Source organism: Narcine bancroftii, chromosome 4, assembly GCF_036971445.1.
Source record: "Narcine bancroftii isolate sNarBan1 chromosome 4, sNarBan1.hap1, whole genome shotgun sequence".
Lineage (NCBI taxonomy): Eukaryota > Metazoa > Chordata > Chondrichthyes > Torpediniformes > Narcinidae > Narcine > Narcine bancroftii.
This window is the reverse complement of record NC_091472.1, coordinates 291468424-291493954: the sequence shown is the minus strand read 5'-3', so window position 1 is coordinate 291493954 and position 25531 is coordinate 291468424. Positions and strand designations below refer to the sequence as shown.

The following is a 25531-nucleotide window of genomic DNA, read 5'->3' as shown; positions in this document are numbered from 1 at the left end:
GTTGCTCTCTCTGCTTCTCCCGACAACTCCTACACGCCACCCTTGCCTCAATGTGGAGATATCAGTGGCAACTCAATCTTGCACTGCCTCAGTTCCGGTCATCACTGATGATGGCCTGCATTGAATGTTTCCTGTACTTCATTTGCTGCTGTATCCACGTGATCAACAACCATCAAGGATCACAAGCCTGCCTTTCTCGAGACAGCTACCTTGGTGACCCTCAACTCTGGTTTCCATTTTGGCCCCCTCTGCCTGCTGACTCCAGCCTGTGCCCTGACCACCCACCTGCTGGATCTCGAACCATAAGAACATTACAACACAGAAACAGGCCCCTTCAGCCCTTCTAGTCTGTGCTGAACAATTTTTTTTGCCTCGTCCCATTGACCTCCACCAAGTCCATAACCCTCCTTCTTCTTTCTTCTTTGGCTTGGCTTCACGGACGAAGATTTATGGAGGGGTAATGTCCACGTCAGCTGCAGGCTCGTTTGTGGCTGACAAGTCCGATGCGGGACAGGCAGACACGGTTGCAGCAGTTGCAGGGGAAAATTGGTTGGTTGGGCTTGGGTGTTGGGTTTTTCCTCCTTTGTCTTTTGACAGTCAGGTGGGCTCTGTGGTCTTCTTCAAAGGAGGTTGCTGCCCGCCGAACTGTGAGGCGCCAAGATGCACGGTTTGAGGCGATATCAGCCCACTGGCGGTGGTGAATGTGGCAGGCACCAAGAGATTTCTTTAGGCAGTCCTTGTACCTCTTTGGTGCACCTCTCTCGGTGACCAGTGGAGAGCTCGCCATATAACACGATCTTGGGAAGGTGATGGTCCTCCATTCTGGAGATGTGACCTACCCAGCGCAGTTTGATCTTCAGCAGTGTGGATTCGATGCTGTCGGCCTCTGCCATCTCGAGTACTTCGATGTTGGAGATGAAGTCGCTCCAATGAATGTTGAGGATGGAGCGGAGAGAATGCTGGTGGAAGCGTTCTAGGAGCCTTAGGTGATGCCGGTACCCTCCATACCTCTGCTATCTATGTACCTGTCCAAATCCTTAAATGTTAAAATTGAACCTGAATTCACCACTTCAATTGGCAGCTAATTCCACACTCTCACCACGCTTTGTATAAAGAAGTTCCCTCTCATGATCCCCCTAATCTTTTCCCCTTTCACCCTTGACCATTATCCTCTGTTTGTATCTCACCTACCCTCAATGGAAAAAGCCTATCTATATTTACTTTATCTATTCCCCCCCCATAATTTCAAATACCTTCATTAATTCTCCCTTCATTCTTCTACAATGCAGGGAATAAAGTCCTAACCCATTTATCCTTTCCTTGTAACTCTGTTCCTGAAGTCCGGGCAATATCTTAGGAAGAGTGCAGAGAAAATTAACTATCTTATTGATACCTTTCTTATAGTTAGGTGACCGAGACTGAACACAATACTCCATTTGTCCTCACCAATGTTTTGAACAACTTTACCATAACACCTCAACTCCTATACTCAATACTTTTGATTTATGAAGGCCATAATGCTAAAAGCTCTTTACAAACATATCACCTGTGACACCACTTTCAGGGATTGTGTATCTGTGTTCCCAGATCCCTCTGTTCTATCGCATTCCTCGGTACTCTACCGTTTACCATGTATGTCCTTTCTTGGTTTGTCCTTCCAAAATGCAACACCTCACACTTGTCTGCATTAAATTCCATCTGACATTTTCTGGCCCATTTTTCTTTTTGATCCAGATTCCTCTGCAAACTGTGAAGACCTGTTCACTGTCCAAACTTGGTGTCATCTGCAAATTTTCTGATCCAGTTTACCAAATTATCATCCAGATCATTGATATAGATGACAAACAACAATGGTCCTAGCACCAATCCCTGAGGCACACCACTAATCTCCAGGCCTCGATCCACCACCACTCTCTAGCTTCACCTATCCAGCCATTGTCAAATCTGGTTCTCTACTTCATCACAAATACCTAGCTTTTGAACCTTCCTGATTAATATCTCATGTGGGGCCTTGTCAAAGGTCTTATTAAAGTCCATGTGTACAACATCCACAGCCTTTCCTTCATCAACTTTCCTGGTCACCTCCTTGAAAAACTATAAGATTGCTTAAACATGACATACCATGCACATAGCCACGTTGTCTATCCCTAATCAGTTCCTGGCTATCCAAATAATTTTATAGTCAAACTTTTTGAACACCTTTCAATAATTTACCTACTACTGATGTCAGGCTCACCAGCCTATAATTTCCAGGGTTACTGTTGGAGACCTTATTTAAACAACATGAGCTACCCTTCAATCTTCTGGCACGACACCTGTAGAAAAGAGCATTATAAATATTTCTGCCAGAGTCCCCGAAATTTCTACACTAGCTCACCTCAAGGTCGGAGGGAATATTTTGTAGGACTCTGGGGAATTATCAACCCTTGTTTGCTTTAAGACAGCAAGCATCTCCTCCTCTTTAATCTGGGTAGGTTCCATGACCTCACTGCTTGTTTTCCTTGCTTCCCAGACTCTGTGTCCATCTCCTTAGTGAATACTGATGATTTGTATATATATAAAAAAAACATTTAAGATCTCCCCCATCTCTTTGACAGCATATAAAGTCAACCACTCTGATATTTGAGGACAAATTTTGTCCCTTTCTATCCTTTTGCTCTTAATACACATGTAGAAAGCCTTAGGATTTTCCTTCACATTGTCTGTAAAAACAACCTCATGTCTTCTTTTAGCCTTCCTGATTTATTTCTTGAAGTTTTTCTTGCATTTTCTATACTCCTCAAGTACCGCATTGCTCCGTGTTGCCAATATCTGCTATACACCTCTCTTCTTCCAAAGAAGATCTCCAGTATCCTCTGAAACCAAGGATCCCTATGCCCGCTGATCTTGCTTTTAACCCAGACAGAAAGATATAAACTCTGTATTCTTATCATGCCACTGTTACAGGTTATATTATATTTTATATTATATATTAATATGTCTTTAAAAGAGAGATTGTGAGCATTTAGTGTAGGTTCACTTCATAAACAGACATTATCATTTCACAAAAGACATCTCATTTCAAAATGCAAGAGCTTTGCTGAAAGTGAGACATTGAGGCACCAGTGTCTTTGCAAAGACACTGAAAACTACTTTGGAAGGAACTTCAGAAGCAGGTGCAAATGAAACAGTCCATGCTCAGAGGCTGATAAGATCTTTCAAAACTGGGTTTGACGCCCTGCATGGTGTTCAGGTTTTGCAAGCAGACAGAGGGGGAAAAACAAACGGGATTTTTTTTGGAGAGCGAGAGAGTTTTGCAGTAGCTTTTGGAGGCTGCAACATGACAAAAAAAACATTTTGAAGGTGGGTTGAGAGTTCTGAGATTAGCCTGTTGGAAAAACCCTTACAAGAGGAAATGGCTGGCTAGCGTTTCTCCTGAAATAAGGGAAATGAGGAACTCTGTGGTGACTTGGAAGAAGAGGTTCTTATTTGGAAAACCCTTGATGGGGCAGGTTTCTTCAGCAAGACAGTGAAGTGGCTGATTGGAGGGAATCAGTTTGTGTGTGTCCAACGAGCAACAAATCTCTCAAACCAACAAGAACCTTCCTGAGTGCTAACCAATTACCTTTAAGCACCAGAGCTTGGTGAAAATTCATAAATGTTAAATTCTGTGCACAGTATAAAAATTACCTGATACCGGGGAACTTGGAGTGAGAAGTGAGATTGGACTGTGTATCAAAGAACTTTCCTGAACATGTACAAATTACACTTGTGCTTAGAATTATAAGGGGGTTAAGTTAGTAGTAATAAGTTAAAGTTTTATCCTGTTTTTATGTTTTTTAAAAAAAAATAAAAGCAACTTTGGTTTAAGTAACCATTTGTCATGGTGAATTTCTATTGCTGCTGGGTTTTGGGGTCCTTTGGACTCGTAACAGTCACCTTTGAAGGTTTTCCACTTGCATATCCTTGCCAGAAAACAATTGATCCCAATCCATGCATTCTTGATCCTTGCTCATTTCTTCAAAATTGGCTTTTCTCCAATTTAGAATCTCAACCTGAGGCCCAGACCCATCCTTCTCTATAATTAACTTGAAACTAATGGCATTATGATCACTGGACCCAAAATGTTCTCCTAGACATACTTCTTTCATCTGTCCTGTCTTGTTCCCTAATAGGAGATCCAGTATTGCATTCTCTCCATTTGGTACTTCTATATATTGATTTATAAAACTTTCCTAAACATATTCTCCAAGCCATCCAACCCTTTTACATTATGGGAGTCGCAGGTAATAGGTGGAAAATTAAAATCTCCTACTATCACAACTTTGTGTTTCTTGGAGATGTCTGCTATCTCTCTGCAGATTTGCTACTCCAATTCTCTTTGACTTTGGGCAGTCTACAATACAGCCCTAAGAGTGTGGTCATACCTTCCCTGTTTCTCAGGCCCATCCATATAGCCTAGTAGATGAGTCCTCTGGTCTGACCTGCCTGATCACAGCTGTGATATTTTTCTTGATAAGCAATGTCACACCTCCCCTTTTCATCCCTCCCATTCAATTGCATCTAAAGCAATAGCAGCCTGGAACATTGAGCAGCTGAAACCCAGTTTCACTAATTGTAACACTTTAATAATTCCATGAGCCAATCCACTTTCTAAGCTCATCTCCCTTTCCTACAATACTCCTTGCATTGAAATAGATGCACCTGAGAGCATTTCCACTTCGTTCAACCAGGTGACCTCTAATGGTGCATGCAATTTTCTCAATATTTTCCCTCCTCCACTCCTCTGCCACTCCAGTTCCCACCCCCCTGCAAATCTCATTTAATCCCGTCAGAGCACATTAGCGAGTCTTCCCGCAAGGATATTAGTCCTCCTCCAGTTCAGATACAAACTGTCTCATCAGAAGAGGTCCCATCTGCCCTAGGAGAGCCCATTGATCCAGAAACCTGAAGCCCTCCCTCCTACACCATGTCTTTAGCCATGTGTTAAGTTGCATTATCTTCCTATTTCTAATTTCACTTGGATGTTGCACAGATAGTAATCCTGAGATCATTACCCTGGAGGTTCTGTCCTTCAACCTGGGGCCTAACTCCCTGAACTCTCCTTGCAGGACCTCCTCACCTTTTCTACCCACGTAATTTGTCCCTACATGCACCACAGCATCTGGCTGCTCATCCTCCCTCCTGAGAATGTAGTGAAGTCTATCTGAGATATGTCAAACCCTGGTACCAGGGAGGCAATACATCATCTGGGATATTTGATCTCTTCCAGAGAACCTTTTATCTGTCCCCCTGATTGGAATCCCCTGTCACTACAACTCTCCTCTTCTCCTCCTTTCACTTCTTAGCTACAGTACCAGACTCCATGCTGGAGATCTCATCATCATGGCTTGTCCCTGGTAGATCATTCTTCTCTCCCCCCCCCCCCCCCCCCCAGCTAACAGTATCCAAAATTGTATACTTGTTATTGAGGTGAATGGCCACAGGGGTGCCCTGCTTTGCCTGTCCATTCTCTTTCCCTCTCTTGACTGTCACTTAAGTACCCACCTAGGTGTGATCGTGTCCCTGTAACTCCTGTCTATCACCCTCCCTGTCTCCAGAAGGATCCAGAGTTCATCCAGTTCCTTATCGCAGCTCGTCAGGAGCTGCAGCTGGATGCACTTCTTGCAGATTAAGTCCTCTGGGATACTGCTGGCTCCCCTGATGACCCACATTCTGTGAGGAGCCTTCCCCTGCTTTGGCTGCCATTCCCATTGTTTATGTCGAGAGGAAACAATATGACATCTAAAACCTGCCCTTACCTGTGCCTAGCTGCTGAATTGTTTTTGCTTGTTGAATAGGGTGGCCCTTTCTTGCTTCAACTCCTGCACCACTATCTCAGCCTCTTCTTTCCAAAGCCCCTTGAGCCAAAACCTTGCCACTCTGAATCAGCCCGCAGCTTTGGTCGGCAATTCCAACCCAGGCCTCAGCTGCCTGCTGACTGGAGATCCCGACACATCGGCCACCGGCTACCCCCCTAGGCCCTGACCACCCGCTTACTGGAGATGTTGATGCCTCAGCCATTGTCTACCCCCTAGTCCCTGGCTGCCTGCCTACTGAAGTTTCCAATGCCTAAACCATCGACTACCTATAGGCCACCCGCTTAATTGGAGATCTCTGACCCTTAGCTGCCAACTACTGCTTAGGCCCCGGCAACCCACTTACTGGAGATCCTGACACCTCGGCTGCTGACTTAACACCTAGGCCCTGCACACCTGCACTTTGAGCTCCCTGCTACTCTCTTGCCAACTCTTAGCTAGGACTTGGCTGCCCTCAGGCCAGAGCTTCCAGAGTCGATTCTCACCTCATGGCTCCCAATGACGTCGTCACCTACAGTCGTCCCCTACCTTGCTGCAGAATCCCACCCTATCCGTGACACCTCCCTACTCTTCCCACAATCCTTAGACCTCTCATCTCCCCCTTTTCTTTAGTGACCCAACCCTTTACTCCCCTGAATATCCTTACCCTTCTCCTCCTCCTCTGACTTCCCCTACCATCCATACCTACCTTCTAACCCCTAACCCTACTCCTCTCCCCCAACACTCTCCACCACAACAATTCCCACTGACCTCTGCTTGGTCTTCAATCTTCCCTCTCTGAGAAGGAGCGCTTGGTCCTCAGTAGAGACCTGATCTTCGTTCCCCTTTACCCACACCTTAATGAGTTTCGTCCATGCCATGATGTTGAACTCTCCTTCCATCACCTGTCTTGACCTACTTCCACCACCATGAATCTCCAACTGCTCACCCAAAATCCCTTATCCTGCTTTCAGCCTTCTTCCTTTTGGACATTTAGTCCTGGCCAACTGCCCACTCTGGATCTTTTTATTTCCAATTGCAATAGCAGAACTTGTCCTCACTCTTAATAACTTCTCCTTTGATTTATCTCACTTCTTTCAAAACAAAGAAGTGGTCATGGGTAACCGCATGGGTCCTAGCTACACCTTCCTGTTTGTGCAGCAATCCATGCTGTAGGCCTGTATAGGCAAGGCCCTTCAACTCTTCCTACATTAAATTGATGACTACAGTGGGGCTGCCTCATGCACCCGTGATGAGCTTGTCAACTTCATTCACTTCCCTGCCATCCTTCACCCTGACCTCAAAATCACTTGGTCCATCTCCAACAGCCCTCTTCCCTTTCTAGATCTCTCTGTTTCCGTATCAGGAGACTAGATTTCCATCGACATATTTTACAAATCCACCAACTCCCACAACTACCTTCATACACTTCCTCACACCCAGTCCCCTACAAGGTTTCTATTCCCTTATAACAATTTCTCCATCTCCACTGCATCTGTTCCCAGATGCAGTCTTCCAGTATAGATCATTGAAAAGTCTGCCTTCTTCCACAGTTGTTGCTTCCCCTCCATTGCCATCAACTCAGCCCTCACCTGCATCTCCTCCATTTCCTGCTCATCTGCCCTGGCCTCCATTGCCCCTAGATGCAACAAACACAGGATTTCCCTTGTCCTTACCTACCACCCCACCAGTCTAGCATCCAATGCAATATCTTCTGTAATTTCCAGCATGTATAACATGATACCACAACCAGAAACATCATCTCCTCTCCTCCTCTCTCACCTTCTGTAGGGACTGTTCCCTCTGTGTCCCATGTGCACTGATCCCTCCCCACCAATTGCCTACCTCCCCCTCCCCCCCCATAGCACTGAGGCCACAGGAAGTGCAAAACGTGTGCCCACACCTCCTGCCTCACCTCAGTTTGGGGCCCCAAACAGGCCTTGCAGGTGAAGTAAAACTTGTGTATCCACGGGAATGATCTACTGCATCCATTGCTCCTTTTCTGGATTTCTTTATGTCAGAGAGACTGGGAGATTGCTTAGCTGAGCACCTTTGCTCTGTCTGCATCAGTGACAGGGATCTCCCAGTGGCCAACCATTTCAATTCTGCCCACAACTCCTTCACTCACATGTTTGACCATGGCCTTATTTCTATCCCACCAAGATCACTCGTAAGTTGGAGGAGCAACACTGATTTTCTGTTTTCTGTCTGATCACTCTCAGCTGGATGGCATTAACATCAACTTCTCAATTTTCTGCTAACCGACTCTCCATTCTTCCTCCCTTCTCTTCCCCTTGTCTTCTTTCCTTCAGCTCTCAACTGCCTTCCCTCTCTATTAACTGAGTCATCCCTCTTCCCTCCCTTTTCCACCTCTTACCTCCTGACTTGTGGACCATGCTTCCCCCTACCCCCCCCCCACTGACCATAATGTTTGGATGCCTTCTGACATTTTTCCATACCTTGATAAAGGGCTCAAGCCTGAAATGTTATGTATTTTTTTAATCTTTCCTATTTAAAGTACAGTATTTGTCCTGCTGAGTTTCTCCAGCATTGTGTTTTTACTTCAACCACAGATTCTGCAAACTTTCATGTTTTACTTTTGAGGGCTGAGTTGATGGTGGTAGAGGGGAAGCCATGTTGGCTGAAGAAGGAGGACATCTCTGACTGCATGCAAGACCTTATCCTAGGAGCAGATGCAATGGAGACGGAGGAATTGAGAGAAAGGAATAGAATCCTTACAAAGGGACATTATGTGAAGAGGTCTAGTCAAGGTGGCTGTGTGAGCTGGTGGGTTTGTAGAAGATGCCAAGAGTTTGTTTCCCGAGATGGAGACTGAGAGATCGAGAAAAGGGAGAGTATTTCTAGAGATAGACCGTATGAATTTGAATTCCGGATGAATGTTGGCAGCAAAGTGGATAATGACAAGCTTATCATGGGTGCATATGGCAGTACCAAAGTAGTCATTGATGTAGCAGAGGAAGAGTTGATGAGCCTTGCCTGTGTAGGCTTGTATCATGGACTGCTTCACATAGCCACCAAAAAGGCAGGCTTAACTGGGGATGCAAGTGAACAAAGGAAGTGGTGAAATGATTGCAGTTTCACCTCCTGCAATTGCATATGATGGAGAGCAATAGGCTGAGACAGATAACAGACAAGGAATGTTCCCTTTGAAGTGCTGGGAGGGGAGGGCAATATGTGTCTGGTGGTGTTAATTTTGTTGGAACTGTCCGAAATTGCAAAGTATGATCTGATGAATGCAGAAAGTGTTGGGATGGAAGGTGATGATCAGGCAATCTTTGATCTTGCTCTATCCAGGATGAGGGTTTGAGGGAAGAGGTGTGGGACATAAATGATAATTCTCAGTAGCCTCTCGATCTTGTATTTTAATCCAAAGCTGTCATGGGGTTTGCCCTCATCGTTGAGGGGAAGTCACAGATAGGAAGGCGGGAGACCATTCACAGGTATCTGTGCAGAATATCTTGTCAGAGGAAAAGTGATGGAAATGGAGGAAATTATATACGTCATATAATTGAGCCATTGCAGGAAACTGGGTGAGAGAATGAAAAATCAAGGTAGCTCAGAAGACATTGGTGGCTAGCTATTATTGACGAGATGGAGAAATCTAGGGAGTTGGAGTATGTGAAGATGAGAGCAGGGTGCAAAGTGTCTGCAAAAGTAATATAATTTTGAGTTCTGTGTGAATGCAAGAAGCAGCAACAATGCAGTAATCAATTTTCTGGAAAAAGTTTTGGGGGAATGGGCCCAAGTAGAACTGAAATAAGACTTTCACATAACCTACAAAAAAAGATAGGCTTAACTGGAGTCAGGTTGGTGCATTGTTCTACCTTTCTGTCAGATGCAAGACTTTTAGATACTAAAATAATCTGCGGGCATGTATTGGCATATTCAGGGCAGGGCTGGTACTCTGGTGAACAGCTGGGCCATAAGAGTAGAGCATTTGACAATGATTTTTTTTTTCATTTTGATCAAATTCAGAAATGCTGTTAACTTTCATGACTCAATCAATTACCAATTCTCAGTTCAGTAGGTTTAAATTAAATAAAATGTATTTTGTATCATTAAATAATGTGTTGGATTAAAATACTAGGTCCAGAGGCTATTTAAAAATCTAGGAATTCAGCGGAAGTGTATGATCTACAGTGTGGCCATTATGACATTACTCCAGTGCAGTTCGGTTGCAAGTAGCAAGATCACATTTAGATAGATAGTTGGCAAGCATTGTCATCCATTACTGATCTTCTTGCAATACTTTTAATCCAGGTTAAAGAAGTGTGCTTTTATAATTAAATTTTATCCTGTTGAAATGTTTTTTATTTCTTAATAGGACCTATTAAATCAATTTTCTGGATTTTATTTAACAGGAATGTCCTGAGTTTAAGAATAAATGAGGCTTCAAGGCTTGAGTTAGAAATTTAAAGTTGATTAGATCTTGTAATTCTGTAATCAACTTGAATAAAATCTAATGTGATATCCAAAAATAGAACAGACTTTCTTTTATTGTTACTTGGGAGATATAAATAGGTATTTTTAATGTTATTCTTGTAGGAACCCTTTTCTAGATAATTGGTACATATACCTGCATATATATGTTCTATAAGGTGGTCAATGTTTGTAGGAAGAGTGTACACCCATTGAAAGTTACCCTGTCTGGTATTTTTCAACCCAGAGGAGATTGATAACAAACTTAGGCATAAGCTTGTTTTAGTGCTGAATTAAAAAAAAAAGATTGTGCTGTCCTATCAAACCAGGTCGGATACTGGCTTCAGATGCTGTCCCCAGGGTGTTCTGGAGTTCTCCCATATCCCAAAGTTATGTGGGTTTATAGGTGATTCTCCTCTATGGAGGAGAGTCAGGGGAATCGATGTGCATGTGTATAGGAAAATAAGACAGGGGTGGGGGAGATGCATGAATCTGGAGCAAAAAACAATCTACAGGAGGAGCTCAGTAGGTTGACCAGTATCAGTGGGAGGAAAAAAAATTGAAGCTTGGGGTTGGAGCCTATTATCAAGACCGTGGGAGTGGTGGAATCATACTGATGAAAACACCTTTGAGAGCCATCAGAGAGATGACTAGCTGAATTTTCTTTCTATTATTTTGAAAGAAAAATATTTGAGAAATAACATAGAAGCCATCAGGATTTATGAGAGGAACATCTGTCCTTGGTAATTAGCAATGAATTATCTCTGAGATTTGTCTGCCTGTTGTGAAATATATTTCAGATAAATTTTAATTTTTCCGTAGCTGATGCTCCAGCTAAAATTTAATCAATACAATCTCCATGACTGCCCCTTGTTGATAAAAAACCTCTTCTAAATTCATTCACACCTGGTCTCTGGGCTTTTTTCATCTAGATTTATCCTCACACATTGACTTTTTCCTGGTGAGTCAGCACATGCTGACAGGTATCTCTTAATTGGACTAGAAATCTCAGATATAGTAAAGCTAGATTTTCAATAATTTTTCAAACCCAGACAGCAGAGTCTTATAGTAAATTCACTTGAATTACAGAGCACAAATATATTTTATAGCTGTATGAGCTACCTTTTCGGCATTTATATTCATAATGTATCTCTGACACTTGAGTGAAAAACAAAAGTCTGGAGATCTATGATTGTAGTAAAAACACAAATTCTGGAGGAACTCAGCAGGTCTTAGTGTTCATAGGAGGTAGAGATAGATAGAGTAACTGATTTTTTTGGGGGGCCTGAACCCTTCTTCAAGTATTGAAGAAAGGCTCAAGCCCAAAACGCCGGTTATATATCTCTACCTCTTAATGGCGCTGCGGGACCTGATGAGTTCTTCTGCTGTATTCTCATTGGCACTTGACAAGTGTTAAAGTATTATTGCCATTGAACCATATATTTCAATTCTTACTTATGATGCTGTGTTTGTAGGTTCTGGTTTCCTATATTTTTACCAAAACAGTAAAAGGTGCATTTTTATTTCCATGCTTTCTTAAAATTGCTGGAAATCTGTTATCATTAGCACAGATTTTGCACAGGGATCTGGGTGAAACATGGGAAAATAGGACTAGTTGAGGTAGGTAGTTTTGCTGGCAGAGTCCAGTTGGGATGACAGGCCTGTTTCATTCAGTGACTCTGGACCATATTCATTACTCATAGAACTGATAATCTGCAGTTGGTCCAGATGTTGCCTAACACTCTCAGTTCCTCCTGTGGTTTGTTTTCTTGTTCCTTTAAAGAGGATCATTTTATTTATAAAACACTTAATCATTTTTTACACTTGAAAGGATGAAATTGAGAGAGACTGTGATTTTGAGCAAAGTTTTAATCGATTTGTCTGCTCTCATAATACTGAACAAATGTGATGTAATGCATCTAATCAAAAGTTGTAACCTCCTTTGAAATAGAGAATACAGTTTTAAACCTTCTGATAAAATTAATTTATTTGCGAAAACAAAATTCTGTCTAATTATTTCAATAATTAACTTAAAATTGGTTAAAAATTAAGGGTCAGTGAATTTGCCCAGTCCATTTTGCTAGCATTTAGATAATGTTAGCAATCTTCTTAATTATATTTTTAAATGCTCTAGTTTTCAAAGTAACATGAATGGACATTATATACTGAGGAAACCTGGGACTATTTTATGCTAGAGTAGGGGTGTCAAACTCAAATTCACGGAGGGCCAAAATTAAAAACTTGGACTAAGTCGAGGGCCGAACTAAATATTTATTGAAAATTTTCAACAACATCTGCATGTTTTCTCTTCTTTCAACATATGTAATGTTAAACTTTAGGATATAACTTTAGGAGGATAATGTTACAGGTCAGGAGTAGGTAGCTCAAGTTCACCCTTTGCTTGACCTGAGGGAAACATATTTGGTCCCTGTGGAGATGTAGTCAGCATTCACAGGCTGTGTCCATTTTGGCCTGCATCAGGACTCAGCATTTCCTGCTCACTCCTCAGGCTCTAGGCCTCTATTCACCCTCGACCCACCATCTCTCTACCTGACCAGTCCTTTACCCAACCTCTACTCACCCCTCACTCCACTCGCTCTGCCTCTACCCACCGCATCCTATACACGCCCCTCTACTGCCTCTCCCCTCAACCTGTTCCTCCCTCTACCCGTCTCTCACCCTCTAATCACCCCTCCCCTACTCGCCCTTCCCCTCCCCTTTTACCTCTTCCCTATCCACCCCTCCTTCTACTCATCCCTCCCTCTAACCGCCCCTCGCACCACCATAACTTCCCCTGCCCATTACTCCTCACCTACACCCTCTGCCCACCCCTGCTTACCCACCCACTCAGGCCCAGCGCACTGCCGATCAGCCTTTGTGGACAGCCACAATCTCTCTCTTCACGTGCAGGGCCGAACCAGCCGTCCCTGGGGTCCGCGCAAGTGCAAGCACTGAAGGCCGTGGTGACCGGGAGAAGTGCGCTCGCGTTGTGGAAGGGCCGTCCGGTGCCAGTCGCGTGGGGCTCGCGCTGCCCGGGGTCCGTGCGCAGCCTGCCATGCCCGTCGCGCCGACAGGAAATCACAGGCGCTCGCCCATCTGCCGCACCGCTTGACAGGTGGGAGAAGTGACTGGTTGTGCGGGGAGCCTTCCAACTGGCTTGCCGGCTGATGACATCGACAGACTTCTCGTTACAATTTCTCGTGTTACAACGGGGAAGGATGTGCAATGAAGGGGGAGGATGGTGGGGGTGACATGACCAAAAAACAGTATCGGCTCTCGCTGCAGGGCAGGCCACCTCTAATACATTTTTGAAATGATCTTGCGGGCCAAATATAATTATATCGCGGGCCAAATTTGGCCCGCGGGCCAGAGTTTGACATGTGGGTGCTAGAGCATGAACACTAACACTGTAAGAGCCACATCACACTTGACAGTGGCGCATGTACGGTGAGACACATTGTATCTATATGTGACCCAGTAGTTGGATGTGAGTAAAGAAACTTGCAAGCCTTTCTCGTGTTTATTAAGACCTCCGATGGTACAACCCTGACACAACATGGCGGCAATGGTGGGATTGATCGAAACCCACACCATATAGGAACAAAATTGAAATAAACTTGAAGAGAAGGAAAAGAAAAAGCACCATTATCATTACTCGTGTTGGAGAAGAAAATGGCCACAGCAACAGCAACAATATTACACCCAGTAACAGACGGGGAAGCCGACGACATCATAGAGGCTTTCAAAAAGTTCAAGCAAAAGTGGAGCCTGCCATTCAAAAGTTTACCTAAGGGAGCTACACCAGAGGAAAAGGTTAGTTACGTATTTCTTTGGAAAAGGGAGCGAGGACTAGACCTGTTTAATAGCTGGGAGCTGGTCGAAGAGGAAGAAAATAACCCAGAAAGGATATTAGAAAATTTTTTTGTCTCATCTGGAACCACGATCCAACCATAGAGTAAAGTGATATGAGTTCCAGGGATTAAAACAAGAGCCTGATGAGTTGGTAGATAATTTTCTCACAAGACTAAAGAATATTGCTGTGAAATGCAAGTTTAAAGAAATAGAGGAGAGAATAGTTGACCAACTAATTTGGGGAAGCGCTCATCCCAAAGTGTAGAAAGCTGTCATAGGAAAAGAGAGTTTGAAACTAGCAGATGCCATAGATGCAGCTAGGGCCTTTGAGGCCACTAGAAGGCAAATGCAATCCGTGCAGGCCAACACTCAGCACAGTGCGAGAAGGGTCGATGCCATAAAGCGCACACAGAGAAAGCCGCAGACATCTGAGAAATGGAGGAGGTGCGGCAGACTATACCCCTTCGATGATTACAAGAAATGCCCCGCATATGATTCAAAGTGTGGGAAGGTCAATCACTGGGAAAAGATGTGTAGGTCTGGCAAGAAAAGAGAGAGAAAACAAGAATACAGAAGGAAAGTACACCATGTCGATGGAAGCAACGTCAGTGATTCTGACACACTGACACTTAATATCAAAGCAATACTCCTCTATGAGACATCCAAGAAAGGGAAGAGAGGAAAAAGTGAATTGCACACCATGATCCATGCGGAGCGAGAGAACGGAAACAAACTGATAATATTTAACTTGAAAATAAAGTTGGACACTGGATCACAAAGCAATGTCCTCCCGCTCAGACTGTGCTGTCATATGTTCCCTGGAACAACGTGAATGGATACCCGGAGGAATGTGCACTAGAAGCTGCAAATGTCATGCTCACACCTATGGTTGCCCCTAATTAAATAACTAGGAAAAGTCCAAATAAAAGGTAGTCATAAAGGAAAGAGCATCATAGGCATATTCTTCGTGGTTGACACCAACTGACTAACAATCCAAGGCCTGAATAGTTGTCAGGAATTACAGGTAATCTCTGTAAACATTGAGATCAGGGAGAATAAAATGTCCAAGAGGATCAGTAGTGATATCCTGCTTGAGCAATGCTCTCTGACCACAAACAAGACCGGGCTCATGGACATGTACCCTGAATGCTTTGATAACACAATCAGGTGCTTTGGAAATTTCAAATACCACGTAACCATAGACCCAGAATGCAAACCAATAATCCATGCTCCATGGAAGGTGCCAATAGAGCTGGAAAAAAAGGCTAAAGCAGGAGCTCAAAGAAATGGAAGAAAAACAAATGATAGCGAAAGAACTGGGTGAATTCGATTGTAATGAAGGAAAAACCGAATGGCCACCTGAGGATATGTCTGGACTACATGTCGAGCATGCCAGAAATGGAGAAATACACAACAAAAGGAAGAGATGATTCCCGCTGAAATACCTGTCAGACCATGGCACACTGTGGGAGCAGACTTATTCACAGAATGGTATCTCATGGTGTCCTGCTACTACCCCAAATTCCCCTTCATCAGGAAAGTGAAGAACCTGAGAGCACCAACTATCACTGCTGCAGAACGAGCACTTTTCATGGAACAGGGGATACCCGAACAAGTGATATGTGATAATTGGAACCAACTCACATCGCTTGAATTCAGAGAAATAGCTGCAGAATATGGGTTCGTCATCACTACATCATCACCATATTACCCCAAGGGCCGTGGATTCAATGAGAGGTATGTACAGACAATTAAGCACACTCTCACTAAGTGTCGAGAGACAAAGGGAGACCCTTACCTTGCTCTTCTGTCACTGTAAGCAACACCTTTGAGGGCCGACGTGAAATCCCCAGCAGAGCTTCTGAATGGCAGAAAGAACAAGACAACCCTGTCAAGCAAAATCTGTCCACCAGACGACCAAGAAGGTTGACTAACATACAAGAGGGAAGTTGTCAACATTATAACAAGCATACACAAACATTACCAGAACTCTTCACAGGGCAGCATGTGCATGTTCAAGAGCCAGTGATTAAGAACCTGGCGTCCAGCAAAGATTGTTAGAAAAGCTGAGACACCAAGATCATACATCACTGAGACAGAATCTGCCAGGCAGCTGAGACGAAACAGGACCCACATTCGCCCAACACCAGACCTGACACAAAAAACACCAGAAGCATCGGCAGCTTCTGTAATTCCAGCAACTTGAGGGAACGTGAGGCGAAGCCCCAACCAACAAAACCACAACGACTACACAGCAAGCAGCAGGAGAACAGCAGATCCAAACAGTTGCTACAAGGCCTACGAGGTGGAGAAGCAACATCCCAACACCAGTGCAATTCCACTGAAAAGAATATAGAACTGCAAATGTGTAAATAGAATAGTTAATTCTTAATTACAATTGCAGATCAAGAAGCAGTAAAGATTTATTTTTAAGAAATCTTAAATTTTAATACATTTTTAAAATGTTTTTTGAAGAAGGAGGGATGTTATATACTGAGGAAACCTGAGACTATTTTATGCTAGAGCATGAACACTAACACTGTAAGAGCTACATCATACGTGAGAGTGGTGTGACCCAGTAGCTGGATGTGAGTAAAGAAATGTGCTGTTAAACTTACAAGCCTTTCTCGTGTTTATTAAGACCTCCGATGGTACAACCAAGACACAACATCATGTAACATAATTTATTGGAATTAGGAGTCAAATATCCTGCATCATTGCACTTCTCTCATGATTCTGTCCTCGGGAAGTAATCTAGAGTGTTGCACTGCAAAGCAGCCAGCATCTGTTCATCTACCAAGAACGTTAACAAATAATGAGTACACTTTAGATAATTTCTTCTGTGATTCAGACCAATGTGATTGAAAATCTTGCTTGGAAGAAATTCTGGGCATTGTGCAAATGTTTTGCTATTTGGGCAAGATAGATATAAGAAAAGAAATGCTCCAGTACATAAAAGTTCTTGCCACACAAGAGCATTCTTCATTGTGACAGGTGTTAACTCACTTAAAGTTGGATAGAGTTAAGTAATGTTACATTAATATAGTTTTCATCTGTGGCAGTGACAGTTTTTTTTTGTTTTTACAGCTGAGTTTAACTGTTAATGATTTTAACTGTTATAATTCCTATTTCTATTGAGAGATATTCGAACAAAGCTTGTAGAGAGTAATATTAGGGAAAAAAAACCTATATATTAGTGCAGTATCTAACATCAAACAACTACATTATCATTATTCAGAACTGTGCAAATCAGGAAGTTTAGTATGAAGTGCTTCTCTGCTCTTCACATCATCTGGCAGGATAAGCGCAAGTCTCTACACTAATCTTATTTTACATTACAGCATGGAGGTATGTTGCTTAACTTGTATGTAAAACATCCTGGAACGTGAACAGCTTATATTTGAAAGACACTAGGAGCATTCTGTACTCTTAATTGAAGCAGCAAAATAACATCATGATGACCAATGAAAGAGCTTTAAGTCAACCAGAAGCCAAATTGCATTCACAGTATGGTTTTGAGTACTGGCTGTTAAAAGTTAAAGAATATAGAGGTGAAAATTTGTGTTTGACATTTCCAGAATATCAGCATTGATAGCATCATGAAGACTAAGAAAAAATTTGATTTCTGTTTGGTTACAGAAGAATCAAATGATAAGTGAAGCTTAACAAAGGCAAGGAGAGTGCATGAGAAAAGATTAGGTACCAACATAATGTGAATCCAAAAATCTCCAAAAGGTATAATATTCATAAAAGTTGGCAATTTTGTAAAAGGGGAGAAAAGATATTGAAAAAATTACAATAGAGTAGAAAGAGGCTGTTGATGAACATATGGTAGATGAAATTTAATATGGAGAAATCTGAAGTTAAATTAAATGGTAATGTTCTAAAAGCAATTCAGAAGCAGAAAACGGCACTCTGTATTTGTAAATAATTGAAAGTGGCAAGGGAAGTTGAGGAATGTTTTAAGTTAAACACTAAAATCTGTAGGCAACATGGTTGAAGTAAAAACACAGTGCTAGACAAACTTAGCAGGTCAAAAGTGTAAATTATAGAGCAAAAATAGGGTGGCAAGGGTGGTGTAGCAGTGAGCGCAGCACCTTTACAGCGCCAGCGATTGGGACCAGGGTTTGAATCTCCCAGTGTCTGTAAGTATGGTCTCCCTATGTCTGCGAGGGTTTAACTGGGGGGGGGTTTCGGTTTTCTCCCACTGTTCGAAACATACCGAGGATGTAGGTTAATTGGTATAAATTGGGTGGTACAAGGACTTTGGGCGAACTGGTATGTCTAAAATTTAAAAAAAACCTAAAGATACATAAACAGTATTTTAGGCTTGAGCCCTTCATTAAGGTATGGAAAAAATGTCAGCAGGCGCCCAAACAAAATAATATTGGGGAGGGGTAGGGGAGGAGCATGGTCCCAAAGGCAGGAGGGAAGGAGGGTACATAAGAAAGCAGGGGAAAGTGGGATGGCTCTGTGAATAGATCAGGAAGGGGGTGAAGAACTGGAAGAAAGGAGACAAAGGGAAAGAGAATGGAGAGTAGGTTAGCAGAAATTGGAGATGTTGATGTTAATGCCATCTGGTTTGAGGGTGCCCATACAGAAAAATCAAGTGCTGTTTCTCTGATTTACAGCCAGTCTTGGTAGGACAGTACATGAGGCCATGGACAGACATGTGAGCAAAGGAGTGGGTTGCAGAATTGAAATGGTTGGCCACTGGGAGATCCCTGTCACTGATGTGGACAGAGAGGAATGTTTCGTTAAGGCATATACATCTCTGGCTTTATCAATCAATCAAAGCAAAAATTATAAAATCCAGACCAACAAAATGTGTTAATGTGATATGATATGAGAAGAGAGTAGATAAACTTTATCACGTCTGTCTGAAAGAAGACAGAGAATAGAGAGATGACGGTGAAGAATGGGGTGGGGACTGGGGCTTTAATGAAAGCCAGAGGAGTCTATATTAATGCCATCTAGTTGGAGGGTGCCCAGTCAGAAGATGACATGTTGTTCCTCCAATTTATGGGTGGTTTCAGGCTGGCAGTACATGAAATCATGGAGAGATATGAACATTTCCTTATCGTATCCAATTAATGCCTTTTGTTGGTCTGAATTCCTCCTGCATTGTTTGAATTTATTGATTTTCTTTTTGTTCTCTCTGTATTGCACAGTCAGTTTGTTTATATTTGTTAACTGTTTACAATTCTGTTTGTTTACATGTTTACTCTGTGTACAGTTTATTTTTTGTACTTCCCCATTGGTGGTAATTCTGCTGTGCCCGCAGGTAAAAGGAATCTCAGGGTTGAATGTGATGTCATGTATGTTCTCTGACAATAAACCTGATATCTGAGAGGCAGTTGATTGGCAGGTGTCAGATAGCAGGGGAGAGAGGCAAGAAAAACAAAGGGATCATGTGGAGTAACATGAGTCCAGCAAGGTGGGGTGAGTGACAAAGGCTGCCTCGTGCTGGAATATGATGAGAGAAAGTGAGAATAGTAGCAAAGTGAGAAACAAGATGGAACAGGATAATTTGGGAGAAGAATTCAGTGGGGAAATGGGGCTGCAAGAGGATGAAACTAAAGAGTGGGGGAATTAGAGGGTTGTTCTGAAAGAGACCGGGCATGGATGTGATAAATTAAATCATCTCCTGTGATTTAACCATTTTGTAATTCTATGAACTTATATGTGAATGTTCAAGAGTGACCACAAAACTAAAAGTTAATCTCTCATTCTTGATTGTCTGTCATGAATCCAACTTTCATAATCATGCAAAATATACCAAAAACATTTAACAAAATATATTCACTTTCATTGCCTATAGGTCATCGAACTTTGTACATTGGCGTTCATGTTCCACGGGGAAGGCGAAGCCATCGAAGACACAAGCACCGTGGGCACAAACATCGCAAGCGTGATCAGGAAAGAGATTCTAGCACCGAGGATGGGAGAGAGTCTCCTACTTATGGTAATGCATTGTCCTTTCTCATTTAGGTTCCATAAAGATGCAGTGGTTATTATTATTGTTCACGTGGTGGTGATGTGGCTGGAATTTGATTATTCCTCTGCCAATAAACTGGATACCCGTTTAATTTCATCATAATATCAACTACCTTCACCAAAATAAAATAACGGAAAAGTTTCAGTCAGGATACAAAACCCACCACAGCACGGAGAGTCCTTATTGAGGTTATACAACGACCTACTCCTCACCATGGACTCTGGCAGTGACACGGTTCTAATGCTCCTAGACCTCAGCGCAGCATTTGACACTTTTTCTAAACAATTTTTTATTTTTCACACTATGAACCATATTGACCAAAATACACATAAACATTTCCCTCTTGAATATACACAGTGTCATTTTCTCCCCTTTTCCCCCCTCCCTTCCCTCCCTCCTTCCCACCCCCCTCCCCACCCACTAAACGTTCAACATATACGATACATTAAACAATGTCATCACACAATGAAAATAAACAGGAAAATTGTGTCATCTACTTTTACACACTGGGTCAGGTCATTTCGTCTTCTTTTCATTCTGTCATTTTAGGTTGTGGAGGTCCGCGGTAGGACTTCTCTGTTGTGTTCCATGTACGGTTCCCAAATTTGTTCGAATACTGTGATGTTATTTCTTAAATTATATGTTATTTTTCTAATGGAATACATTTATTCATTTCTATGTACCATTGCTGTATTCTCAGGCTATCTTCTGATTTCCAGGTTGACATTATACATTTTTTTGCTACAGCTAAGGCTATCATAATAAATCTTTTTTGTGCTTCATCCAAATCGAGGCCAAGTTCTTTATTTCTTATATTACTTAGAAGAAAGATCTCTGGATTTTTTGGTATGTTGCTTTTTGTGATTTTATTTAATACCTGATTTAGATCTTCCCAAAACTTTTCCACTTTTTCACATGCCCAAATTGCATGTACTGTTATTCCTGTTTCCTTCTTACAGCGAAAACATCTATCTGATACTGTTGGGTCCCATTTATTTAACTTTTGGGGCGTGTATCATGCGTAACCTCGTGTTTATTGTATTTCTCATAGTTCCGGAGCATAGCTTTTCCCATGTTTCATTCTTTATCTTTATGTTGAGATCTTGTTCCCACTTTTGTTTGGGTATACAGCTTGTTTCCTCGTTCTCTTTCTCTTGAAGTTTGATGTACATATTTGTTATAAATCTTTTAATTATCATTGTGTCTGTAATCACATATTCAAAGCTGCTTCCTTCTGGTAACCTCAGCCTGCTTCCCAATTTGTTCTTCAAGTAGGTTTTCAGTTGGTGGTATGCAAACATTGTACTGTGAGTTATACCATATTTGTTCAAAAGATAATAATTTATTTCCCAAAAAACAATTTTCTATTCTTTTGATCCCTTTTCTCTCCCATTCTCTAAAGGAAAGGTTATCTATTGTGAAAGGGATTAGTTGATTTCGCGTCAATATTAATTTTGGTAGTTGATAATTTGTTTTTTTGCCTTTCTACGTGAATCTTCTTTCAAATGTTGAGCAGATGGTGCAGTATTGTTTGGTAGTTTTTAAAATATATCCTGTATTTCCTCTATTTCAAATGATTTTATTAATTTGTTTTGCTCCTCTTCTTGCAATTTCGGTAGTTCAATTTTTGCTAGAAACTCATCTATTTTGTCTTCTTTCCCTTCGTTCTCAGTTCGATATAATTGTTCGTAGAATTCCTTGAAGTTTTTATTGATCTCCGTTGGGTTATATGTAATTTGTTTGTCTTTTTCCCTTGATGCCAATACCGTTCTTTTAGTTTGTTCTGTTTTAAACTGCCAAGCTAGTATTTTGTGCGTTTTTTTTCTCCTAGCTCATAATACTTCTGCTTTGTCTTCATTATGTTCTTCTCCACCTTGTACGTTTGTAGTGTTTTGTATTTTATTTTTTTGTCTGCCAATTCTCTTCTTTTTGTTGTATCTTCCCTTGTTGCTAATTCTTTTTCTGTACTTTCTATTTCCCTTTCCAGCTGTTCTATTTCCCGATTGTAGTCCTTCTTCATCTTAGTTACATAACTTATCTGCCCTATGATGAAAGCTTTCATTGCATCCCGTAATATAAATTTATCTTTCACTGATTCCATATTTATTTCAAAATACATTTTAATTTGGCGCTCAATGAATTCTCTAAAATCCTGTCTTTTAAGTAGCTTGGAGTTTAATCTCCATCTATACGTTCTTGGTGGGATGTCCTCCAGCTTCTATTGCTAATAGCAGGGGTGAGTGATCCGATAACAATCTACCTTTATATTCTGTTTTTCTAACTCTTCCTTGGATGTGGGCTGACAACAGGAACAGGTCTATCCTTGAGAATGTTTTAGGTCTACCCGAATAATATGAGTATTCCTTCTCCTTTGGGTGTTGTCTCCTCCATATATCCAAAAGTTGCATTTCCTGCATCGATTTAACCATAAATTTGGTTACTTTGTTCTTTCTGCTAGTCTCTTTTCCAGTTTTATCCATCTTTGAGTTCAAATTAAGGTTAAAGTCCCCTCCTATCAGTATATTCCTCTGTGTATCTACAATCTTCAAAAAGATATCTTGCATACATTTTTGATCCTCTTCATTAGGTGCATATACATTGAGCAAATTCCAAAATTCTGAATATATCTGACACTTTATCATTACATACCTCCCTGCTGGATCTATTATTTCCTCCTCTATTTTGATTGGTACATTTTTATTGATTAATATAGCTACTGCTCTGGCTTTTGAGTTATATGATGCTGCCGTTACTTGCCCTACCCAGTCTCTCCTTAATTTCTTGTGTTCCACTTCAGTTAGATGTGTTTCCTGCACGAATGCTATATCTATTTTTTCTTTCTTCAGTAAATTTAACAACCTCTTCCTTTTGACTTGGTTATGTATTCCGTTAATATTTATAGTCATATAGTTCAACATGGCCATTTCATACTTTGTTTACCTCTCATTTCCGCTTCCTCATCACCACCTTTCCTCCTTATCCATTTCTGTTTTCTTTTTTTGAACATACTGTAAGACAACACTTCTAAAACATAAAATATTTCCACTATTCCCACATCTAAAATTCCCTTAACCCCAAATGTCCCCCCCCTCTCTGAGTTGCCCCTTGTCCCTTGCCGGGCAACCACAATTCCCCTCTCCATTTGGATTGTGAACCAGCTCGCAAATGTCAACTGCTTTCGCAGTGACTGTTATTCTCTCCCACCCAACCCCCTTCAGAAAAGACATATCTTCACATATAACAAAACTCACCATCTTTATTCCCCCCTTCCTTTCTTCCCTTTTCTACCCATCCTTAGTTCTTACTTATACATTATTTTTCTTCTTTATATGAAGTTTGTCATCATTCTTTGTTCTTGTTACATCTCTTCATCTCTCTTTTAGTTTTGCAGGTCTTCTGCAAATTCTCGTGCTTTCTCCAGATCTGAGAACCGTCTGCTTTGCTGCCCCGGGATAACTATTTTAAGCACCGCTGGATATCTTAACATAAATTTATAGCCTTTCTTCCATAGGATCAATTTTGCTGCGTTAAACTCCTTCCATTTCTTCAAGAGCTCAAAACTTATGTCTGGGTAGAAAAAAAATTTTTGACCTTTATATTCCAGTGGTTTTTTTTCTTCTCTCATTTTTTTCATTGCCTTCTCCAATATATTTTCTATTGTTGTATATCTCAGGAATTTCACTAAAATGGATCTTGGTTTTTGTTGTGGCTGTGGTTTCGGGGCTAATGTTCTGTGTGCCCTTTCTATTTCCATTCCTTCCTGCATTTCTGGCATTCCCAGGTCCTTGGGGATCCATTCTTTTATAAATTCTTTCATATCTTTGCCTTCTTCGTCTTCCTTAAGGCCCACTATCTTTATATTGTTTCTCCTATTATAGTTTTCCATTATATCCATCTTCTGAGCTAACAACTCCTGTGTTTCTTTAACTTTTTTATCAGTTTCTTCCAATTTTCTTTTTAAGTCGTTCACTTCCATTTCTATGGCTGTTTCTCGTTCTTCCATCTTGTCTAATCTTTTCCCTATTTCTGTTATGACCAGCTCTAATCTACTCACTTTTTCTTCTCTGCTTTTCATTCTTCTTTTTATTTCACTAAATTCTCGTGTCAGCCATTCTTTTAATGCTTCCATATATTCTTTTTTTTTTTATAAATTTTTTTTATTTTTCACACCATAAATCACATTAGCCATGATATACACAATTTCTTTTTCACACATATACAGTGACTTTTTCTCCCCCCCCCCCCTTTCCTCCCAAACCACCCCCCCACCCCCCCTCTCATCCATTTTAGGTATACAATCTAGGTTGCATTAATCCAGTCAGACAATGTTGTCATTCAACAAAATTACACCAGAAATTCTACTGAGTCCATTCTTTTCTTTCCTTCTCCTTCCATCAACTTAGGTAATGTTTGTCCCCGGTAGGTTTTCGCTATTGTATTTCATGTAAGGCTCCTATACTTGTTCGAATATTTCAATATTATTTCTTAACCAATATGTTATTTTTTCTAATGGAATACATTTATTCATTTAAATTTGGTAGTTTATTCCTTTTAATTTGGTTATGTATTCCATTAATATTTAAAGACATATAGTTCAGCGTAGCCCTTTTATATTTTGTTTATCTTCTCTTTCCGTTTTTCCATCTTTACCTTTCCTCCTTTTCCATTTCTGTTTTCTTATTTTCAACTCTTTATAAGACAACATTCCTACAACATCCAACATTTTCCTTATTCTCCTATTTCTATCTTATTTATTCCCAATCTCCCATTCACCTCCTGAGTTGTCCTTTATCCCTTGTCGGACAACCACATCTCCCCTCTCCATTTGGATTTGCGAATCCACTCGCAAGCGTCAACTGATTTTGCAGTGACCGCTATTTCCCCCCACCCCGCCTCCCCCAGAAAAGATTTCACTTTTCATATGTCACAAAGGTCACTCTTTTAATTCCCTCCTTATTCTCTCTATTCCATTACCTTCCCTTATTAATTCTTGTCTATACTATCTATATTTTCCTCTAAGTACAGATACATTCACGTATGCTCCTTGTCTCTATTCACTCTTATACCTCTTTACCCGCATACATATCAATCGTGATCATTTTTACTCTCATTACCCGTCTTCATCCCTCAGTCTATTTTTGTCTTTACCCACATACATATCAATTGTGATCATCTTAACTCTCATTACCCGTCTTCCTCCCTCAGTCTATTTTTGTAATTGTTCTGCAAATTTTCGTGCTTCTTCTGGATCCGAGAATAGTCTGTTTTGTTGTCCTGGAATAAATATTTTCAATACCGCTGGATGCTTTAGTATAAATTTATACCCTTTCTTCCATAAAATCGCCTTTGCTGTATTGAACTCTTTTCTCTTCTTTAGGAGTTCAAAACTTATATCTGGATAAATGAAGATTTTTTGCCCTTTATA

The 25531-nt window shown here is 41.3% G+C and overlaps 1 protein-coding gene across 1 annotated transcript in view; it reads left to right on the top strand.

Moving 5' to 3' along the window:
- slc4a10a (solute carrier family 4 member 10a) overlaps positions 1 to 25531 on the top strand; it is a 155040-nt gene that overhangs the window by 19307 nt on the left and 110202 nt on the right. The window contains exon 2 of the mRNA XM_069935401.1: positions 19930 to 20073. Coding sequence (XP_069791502.1) covers positions 19930 to 20073 — 144 coding nt within the window. The remainder of the gene's footprint in view (positions 1 to 19929; positions 20074 to 25531) is intronic.